At 32.4% G+C, this 9,329-nt stretch overlaps 1 protein-coding gene and 1 pseudogene across 1 annotated transcript; both read left to right on the plus strand.

Moving 5' to 3' along the window:
* The first annotated feature begins 5,390 nt into the window (after positions 1 to 5,390).
* LOC146886672 (uncharacterized) lies at positions 5,391 to 6,731 on the plus strand (annotated as a pseudogene).
* Positions 6,732 to 7,044: 313 nt separating this feature from the next.
* On the plus strand, positions 7,045 to 8,687 carry LOC146886673 (uncharacterized). The gene is given in 5 exon segments (XM_085672634.1): positions 7,045 to 7,378; positions 7,463 to 7,590; positions 7,671 to 7,949; positions 8,038 to 8,157; positions 8,220 to 8,687. Coding segments are annotated over 5 exon segments (1,329 nt in total).
* The last annotated feature ends 642 nt before the right edge of the window (positions 8,688 to 9,329 follow it).

Raw genomic sequence — 9,329 nt, forward strand, 5'->3', positions numbered from 1 at the left:
ATTAGCGGGAACTCTCCGCCTGATGAGATTTTTAAGAATTTAAATGGAAAATAGAAACTAAAGTAAATATATATATATATATATATATATATATATATATATATATATATATATATATAATCTTGACATTTTAGTCCTTCATTTTCTAAATATATTTTAGAAAATAGGAAGAGACAGGTCAATTTATTATTTTAAGATTTGAAAATGTAACACCCCTCTTAATCAAGAGGGCCGTGTCAGGTCTGCAATCAAGAGACTCTTGTTGAGAGGATGTTAAAGGTCAGGTTTGGGGTTCGATATCCACTGACAACAACCTGCCTTGCGAAATGGGGGGACACTTGGGGCGAGGGGTTGGGGTGTATTGGGCTGCAGACCTGACACGGCCCTCTTGATTAAGAGGGGTGTTACAAAAAAGTCAGCACAACTGGTAGCATCTTCTGGTTCGCCAGGGTGTTAAAAGGTCAGGTTGGGAGTTCAATACCCACTGGCCACAACCTGCCTTGCGAAGTGGGGGGACACTTGGGGCGAGGGGTTGGGGTGTATTGGGCTGCAGACCTGACACGACCCTCTTGATTAAGAGGGGTGTTACAGAAAAGATAAAAATTGAATTATACTACTACAAGTTGTGTTTTCAATAATGATTTTCAACGTGATTACATGGTAATAATGGTAATAAAGATAGAAAGATGTGTGTTAAAGTTGTGATATTTTATTTTTTATATCAGTCGTTTAATAATTAAAGTAGAAATTAAATTTTTAGTTGAATTTTTAACTAATATTAAAGTTGTTAGATGATAAGAATAAATCTAAGATTGTAGTTGAACAAAAAGTTTTGTTTTTAATGCAAAGAGTCATTCAATTAGGAGGTTAAAGAGATCACACGGAGTTTGATAATCTTAGATTCTAGATGTTAAGAATGGATTTAGGATTACAATAAAGAGAACTTTCAGAAATACTAAAGCAGTGAACATAACTTATAGCGAGTCAATACTAGTGCAATAGAATAAGATTAGCCAAGTTCAATCTCAACATCCTTATCAACATCAATTACTTTAATCATTAAGTAAAGTCTGTTTTCAAATTTGTCTACCAATATCTTTGTTTCATTACAAACTTGAATAGATCATAAGTCATTCTTTTATCTAACCAAATCCTTGTGTATACGACTTTATTGTGCTATAAATGAACTAGTGCATTTGCTGGAAAGATTAAGTCCCTATTGGACCATAAAAATTAGCATAAATGGGACAGGCAAGAAATAACGATGGTTATATCGAGAACCATCGTTAAAAATATCTCGAGATGGAGAAACAATGACAGTTATATAGAGAACCATCATTGAATGTGCAATACTTTCATAAAAAAAAGTGTTTTTTTCCTCAACTTTAATTTGATTGTTTCCTCTTCCCCATGTACTTTCATTTTTCTTCCCCCTACTTTTTCGCAATCACTACTATCACCAGTTATGAACCTCCACGAGCTTTCGCCAATCAAGAATCGTTTCACGTGAACCTCCGCCAGTCGTGAGGCATTGTTGGTCTCATTTCATGTTGCAAGTCTTTATTGCACCGCGCTATAAAACACACGTCGCAAGGTTCCTCCACGAAGCTTGTTGGGAAAACCCCCCAATAATCACTTTATTGATAGAGAAATAAAATAAACACAAGGAAACGTATAAACAACTCTCTCATGCTCTTTGACCCCAAGTACACTCACATCCTCCAGAGCAAGAATTTAGCTACACCTCACAATACTTTATTACAAGAGAATAATAAAAACCAAAAACTAGCTCAAAGTGTGTTTGACTTGGGCCAAGGAACATCATGGACTTAGAGTTCATTATATAGTCACTAACACCCATCCCCTAGGTTATCCTAGGCGATGTGGGACTTTTCAAGACATGTTATTTTCATCAGCTCAACATTCCCCATCCTGATTAAAATAAACACATCTTTATTGCCCTGTACCAACCATCAAACTCCACCATGAAGAGTATCACTTGGAATCAAATGGTCTTGAGAATTTCCACTTGGAATCAAATGATCCCAAGATTTCCACTTGGAATCAAACCATCCCAAAATTTTTTGCTTGGAATCAAACTATCCCAAGAATTTTCACTCATAATCAGACCATCTCAATAATTTCCACTTGGAATTAAACCATTCAAAGAATTTTCACTTGGAATCAAACCATCCCAAGAATTTCCACTTGGAATTAAACCATCCCAATACACTACTAGAATTTAATGTTTTAGCGACCGAAATTAGCGACCGAATTAGCCACTGAATGATTTTTGTTGCAATCTGCGACCACTATAGCGACAAAATATTATTGTACTTACATAAATTTAATCAGCGACTGAAATAGCGACCTTCACATATAGTTGCTACAATTTAGTTGCTAAATCGGTGGCTATATTTCTACAAATGAATGTAGACTTTTTAGCAACCACATTAGCGACCGAATAAATTTTTCATTAGCGACCGATACCATGGTGGTCGCTAAATACGTTTTAGCAACTGAAAAGTCATTGGTCGCTACTTAAAATATTTTTAATGCATGAATCAGTGACCGAAAGTATGGTGGTCGCTAAATTTGTATAATTTTATAATTAGCGACCAAAAACGTGGTGGTCGCTAAATATTTATTACATAATAATTATCGATTAAAAACTTGGTGGTCGCTGAATATAATGTTTTTAACGTAGCAATTTGTGACCGATATGCAGTGGTCGCTAAATGGCGAACACATCATTTAGCGACCGAATTGTGTTGGTCGCTAAATTCAATATTTTTAAAATTGCATTAGATGAGTGTGTTTAGAGTTTGGGATTTAATGGTTACGGTTTTAAGACTTAGGGTTAGGGTTTATGGTTAAATGTTATATTAAGATCCAAAAATTTAATGGTTGCTAAATGTTTATTGTTTTTAGTTGAAAAATAAAATTTAATATTTAATTGGGTCACTAAACATTGACATGTAAAATAATATTAGTTACGAGCTAGTTCGTCATTGATTTTTTTTTTCATACAATAGGTATTGACAATTTCAAATTTAATATACTACAGGAATGTATTAAATTAACTGCCATGTTAAAGCGTCAATTAGTGTTTGAATTCTTTTAAGTGTGGGTCCACCATAGTTGGTTACACCGTAGTTGATCTTTGTATTTCTTTTTCTGGAATATCTTGAACTCCTTTGTAAATAATATGTATATGGCTAATAATGGGCTTTACTTTCATCTTTATATATATATATATATATATATATATATATATATATATATATATATATATATATATATATATATATAACGCATGTTAAGACATGCAAATTGATGTTAGTGACACGACAGCCACAATTTTTTGCGTGTTATGGTTTAACTCATGAGTTCCTTCATGTATGCAATTTAAATAGACCCTAGCCTTGGCCCAAACCATTAATCTTTCACAAATCACAGAAAGAAACATTTGAAAGAAAAATAGCATGTCTCTTGCATCTCCCTCTCTTCTTCTTTCGACTATTAATAAAACAATATTATTTACAAATTTTAAAAAGAATAATTATTATTTTAAAAGATTTATGGCTACTGTAATTTGAGTTAGACCATTCCAAATCCATTTAATTTCAAACAAAAATACTAGATTTAAAATAATTTAATTCTATCGAGCTCATATTTCTAACTTGTTTTTACAAACTATGCAGAGAGACTCAATCTGAATATCTAATAGTTTAATATATTTATGACGTGTTTGGATGAGACAATTTAAGAAAATTATTTATTTATTTATTTAAAGAATTTAAAGTTTTTTTAAAGAAAAATGACAAGTTTGGATAAAGAAATTAAAAAGAAAATTGAAATTGAAGAATTTTAAGGACGTATTTTAAATAACAAAAATAGTAGAATATGAAATTCCCTCAAAAATTAAGGAATTCTCTCAATTCGAAGGTTGAGCCGAGTCAGAATAGGTCGAAGGTCAAGCCAAGTCAGTTCGGACTAGAGGTCGACACGAGTCGATCCGAGCCCTAAGTCGAGTCAAGTCGATCCGAGCCTTAGGTCGAGCCGAGTAGATCTAGACTGAAAGTTTAAATCCCTCATCCAAACACAAGATTAATCTTGACACCAGGTATGAAACATGACCTAATCTTTTTGTTTCTTGAAATGTTTCGTCAATGTTTTTCTTAGATATTGATTTAAGCATCATCTTCCTTTTTTTGGTGCTTAACTTCGAAATCCAAAACATATTTAGCCATAATTTTTTTTTCATCTTATTTAATTTCTAAGTCTTAGTTTTAGTAACGTTTTATTTTAGTAGTTAAAATTGGTTGAATGATTTTGAACATTTGTTTTTATTAACAATGATAAATATTAAAATAAATAATTAAGGTAATATATTTAATATTAAATAATAACATTCTATTTATTATTTATTTTTAGTTTTAATTAGTAATTAAAAAATATTAAATAATCAATTTAAACATGTGTATTTATTGATTAATTTTCAAATTATATTTTTTGTACAAATATTTATTATTAATTTATTCCAATAATTAAATTTTGGTAGAATAAAATTGGAATTTTTTTTTAAAGAATACTTAAATTTGTAGTCATTATTACTTAGAGATAAAAATAACTAATTTTAAAATTAAAGTACCTTTTGTCTGAAATTTCAGTTTCCCTCTTCCATGCCACACGCATCTTTCACTTCCATTTCCCTAAATTTTGTTTTCTCCTGGTACATTCTCTTTCACCAAACCTTTATCCTCCAAACCCTTCTCTTTTAAGTTTTATTCTTCGTTGCCAATCTTCTTTCACCAAGCATTCATCTTTGCAATCCAAGAGGAGTTATAAAAAGTTTGAGGAGTTGAAAGCTTGGATATCCAACTGCAGAAAAGGAGCTCTTTCAACCATTGTAAGCTCAAAGTGCCCTAAAAACAACTTAGTCCTTCAATAATTTGGGTAACTTCTCAAAATCCTTGGAATTTATTGATAAAGTTGTTCTTGTTTTCTCTCTAGACTACACTAAGTTAACTTTTTCCTTCTCTTTTAGTTTTATAAATATACTTTTTATTTTTGTGTTTGAATAGTTATAATATACTGTTAAATTGAATGAATAAGGTATTTGGTTTGTTCTCAACATTTCTTTAACTTGGTGTAAATGGCTCTACCGCAAATGTAGTTTGGGCGTAATAATTATTGATTTTTATTTTTTTATGAGAATTAATTTTGTTGTTATTTATGCATAAAGCACTTGTTGTTGAAACAACCAAAATTAAAGCTAACTTTATTTTTCTCTTTAATGCAAGATGTTGAAGCTTTTGTAGAGATAGCAGAGCAGAATGTGTTTTTGTAAATTGGAACAAATATTCCCACCATGCTTCTTTGATTTCATGGAACATCTTCCAATTCATCTACCTTATGAGGCAAAAATTGGTGGTCCAGTTCAATACCGTTGGATGCATCCATTTGAGAGGTATAAAATTACTAATCACCTTTACACTATTTATTGTATACTTCTTGAATAGTTTAAAAGATCCATGTTTATATTCTTTTTTAGGTTCTTACACTCCTTAAAAAAAAAAAGTTAAAAATAAAGCTAGGGTGGAGGGCTCTATTTGTGAAGCTTACTTGGTGGAGGAAACATCTACCTTTGCCTCATTTCATTATCTTGATCATGTTGAAACAAGAAGGACTAGGATTCCTCGTAATGTTGATGTAGGTGACAGGTCTTCATCTACTCCTCCTATTTCAATCTTCAATTACCCTGGAAGAGCAATTGGAAAATCCATAACATATTTTCTGAACCAAAGAGACTTTGATGCTGCCCAATTGTATGTTCTTCAAAATTGTGAAGAGGTTCAACCATACTTTGAGTAAGATGAATGATCTTCAGTCCTTTTAAGTTAAAGTTAGTTATGTTGATTTATATCGGTTGAGTACTTCATTTCTTCTTTGCAGTATTTATGTTGAATATTTAAGAGAGCTTAGGCCAACTGCTTTTGATGCTGAAATTGACCAAGACATATCATCGCATTTTACACTCTGGTTCAAACAATATGTAGGTTTTTAAGTTACATGTTATTCACATCTTATTTTCTCCTTTAGAGAATAATGTATAATCTTTTATTTAGGTTCTAAATCCAGAAAATAATATTCAAGATCCCTTATTGGTTAATTTGGCATGGGGTCCTAAGACAAAAGTTGAATCATGGCCCATCTATGTCATCAATGGATACAAATTCCACATTATTCTTTGGAGTGAAGGCATGAACTCTTCTAATTATGGAGTTTATGTACGAGGAACCAATGGTTAATTAGAGTCAGATTTCTATGGATTATTGTCTAATATCATTCAATTGGAGTATATTGGCATGCCAATCATGAATTTGGTTCTTTTTGAATGTGAATGGTTTGATAATACTCTTAATGTAGGAACCAAAGTAGATAATAAGTATGGAATCGTTCAAGTGAACCAATCAAGGAGATATAATAAAGCATATGATCCATTCATATTTGCACAATAGGCAGAGCAAGTTTATTACACATCATATCCAGAGGGGCACAAAGGTTGGTCAGGTTGAGCATGAGACTCCATACCAAGATGATGAGCTAATACAACTCCAAGTAGTGCTACATGTAAATCCAGACGTCATTTATGATTCTCTTGCTCATGTTGACGGCGAAGGAGAAGAAATAGATATGCAATTTCTAAATTAAACAAACATGGATGAAGAATATGAGGATGAATACATTTCAAGCGAGGGTGACATGGATAGTGATTTTGATGAAACATATACCTCTTCGATAATTCATGTATTACAATTAATTGCATATCTCGTGTTACTTATCTTTTACATTAATATGTTTGTCATTTCTGATAATTGTAATGAATGAGAGGCAAAATATCTGACACGTTTGGGTGTAGAAAACACAACCAGGTTTGAGTCTTTTCATTATAATTAACTTATTTTGTTTACTAACAATTCATTGTTCCACTTTGTTTAATTTCTTACATGTTGTATATGTAATAAGTTCCACTTGCAGATGACTCAAAGGGGTAGAAGTGGTGGTCGTAGATCACCCAATCGTGGTGGACGAGGTGTTCGTGTTGATGATAGGGCTTCACCTAACACAAACTCTCCCACTTCATTTGTTCATCTAACCACCATGGAGTCTAGACGTCCTATATGTGAAGGACCCTCACTTCCTGTAGTTGAGGAAGAACATGCTGAACATTTAATAGAAGAGTCCATTCCTACTAGCTTTTCTGTAGAGACCACACTGAATCAACCTTTGCCAATACATGATTCACTTACACCCGAGTGTGAATCTGGCAATGTCATTGATCATAGGCCTTGGCTTCATGCAGATAAAGGAGAGTAAGTATATTTTAATTTCATTCTGGAATTTCTTCAATGTATCAATATTTACATATATCATTTTGACAATATGTTTGAACACAAATTTACTCCAGCAAATGGCCCATCTACTATAATCTCACGGATCTTCAAACAAAAATTTGATGAACCAAATCTTAGTTGGAAGAAGGTTCGAATCGAGCTTAGAGATAGATGGTTTGGAGAATTTAAGGCGAGTTGAATTATGATTACATTTGAAATGTTATTTTTATTATTAAATTATATGTGTTTGCTAACTGATTTTTCATGCAGAAAGAATATAGGTGGGATCCAGAACAAGAGCAAGCTATAAGATCTGTTTTTGAAATGAAAGGCTCACGTATTTTAAAAAATGCAATGAACAAAGTTAGGAATGGTCAGGATAAGGGGACTTGGATTCCACTAAGTGTTCGAGCAGCCTTGGATCTTCATTGAAGTTCTACAAAATTCCAAGACAAGAGTGTCACAACCAAGGCAAATTGGGCTGTTCAAAAAGGAGTCACAACCTACTGTGGTGGTTCCATATCTACTGCAGCTCATTTTGAGAAAATGGTACTTATTATATTTTTGTATAGTTAATTGAAATATAATATATTAGACTTAAGATGCTAAATTTTTACTTGTGTTTAAATATATGTAGACTAGGCAACTTGAACGAGAACCAACTGCTTGGGAGATTGTAGAAAGAACAAAGAAACTAAAGACTGGAGAATGGATCAATGACAAGACTCGTGACCTTGCAATATGTTTAACATTTAATGTTATAATTTAGTGATTGTTGTGTGTTTCCTTCTTTAGAATAGTTTATGTTATTATTTTCAGGAAAAATATAAGCAACGTCGAGAAGAAGTCCAACAACAACACATGCATGAAGGCTCATCTTCACAAAACTCTCATGTTCCCTTTATTGATGACAATGAAATATACTTTAGTGTTGTTGGAGGTGAAAGTAAGAAAGGGAATGTGTATGGACTTGGTACATTAAGCAAAAAATTTTATAGTTCTGCAGGTGCTCACTCTTCTACTAGCCAAGCTCTAGTAGTACATCAAATAGAAGAAATGCGTGAGACTATTCAAAAGTTGAATGCTGAACTTATGGCAAAGAATGCCAAGGAGAAGACACATGAAGAAAAGGTTGAACACTTGCTGAAAAATCATGCCGAGCAGAGTGAACGTATGCATGAACAAAATGAACGTATGCGCCAACAAGATGAACAAATGAAACTTATTTTGCAACATATTCATTTGAAGAATGTTGTGCCAGGTCCTAGTGATCCTCCTAATATTTGAGAGGATAAAGTAGACCATATAGTGATAGTAGACCAGGCGATCATTAGTTTCATGTTTAGTTATTTGGTGTGTTTCAATGTTGAACACTTTCAAACTTTTTATGTTTTGTTATTTTGGATCATGTTATATATTTACCACTTGTGATGTATGTACTACACTTTACTATATTATGTAATGTAGTTTGTTATTACTTAGCTAGATCAAATTTTATCATTCATAAACAGGTAAAAATATTGTTTTTAACTAGGTAAAAATTGTAAATAATATAAAAAAAAATTCATTTTTTTGCTAATCAGCGACAGATTTTATGGGTCGCTGTTAGTCTCCGAACTTTGCCACCAATTTAGCGACCAACAAATATTAGTCCTTGTTCACAAAATTTTTTGCCACCATTTCAATGACCAAAAAAATTGTATATCACTAAAACAATCATACTTTAGCGACCGATTTAATTGGTCACTGTTTGTCTCATAACTTTGCCACCAATTTAGCGACCAAAAAAAAAGTGTACATAAATATAATAATCATACTTTAGCGACTGAAATAGTTGGTCGCTAACTACCTACATTCTGCGACCAAACTAGCAACCGAATTTAATATCACTTATGGTTAGGAAAGTGACCAACTTTTAGGGACCAAATA

The sequence above is a fragment of the Vigna unguiculata genome, chromosome 4 (genome assembly GCF_037176805.1).
Source record: "Vigna unguiculata cultivar grain cowpea cultivar isolate G323 ecotype 2 chromosome 4, ASM3717680v1, whole genome shotgun sequence".
NCBI lineage: Eukaryota > Viridiplantae > Streptophyta > Magnoliopsida > Fabales > Fabaceae > Vigna > Vigna unguiculata.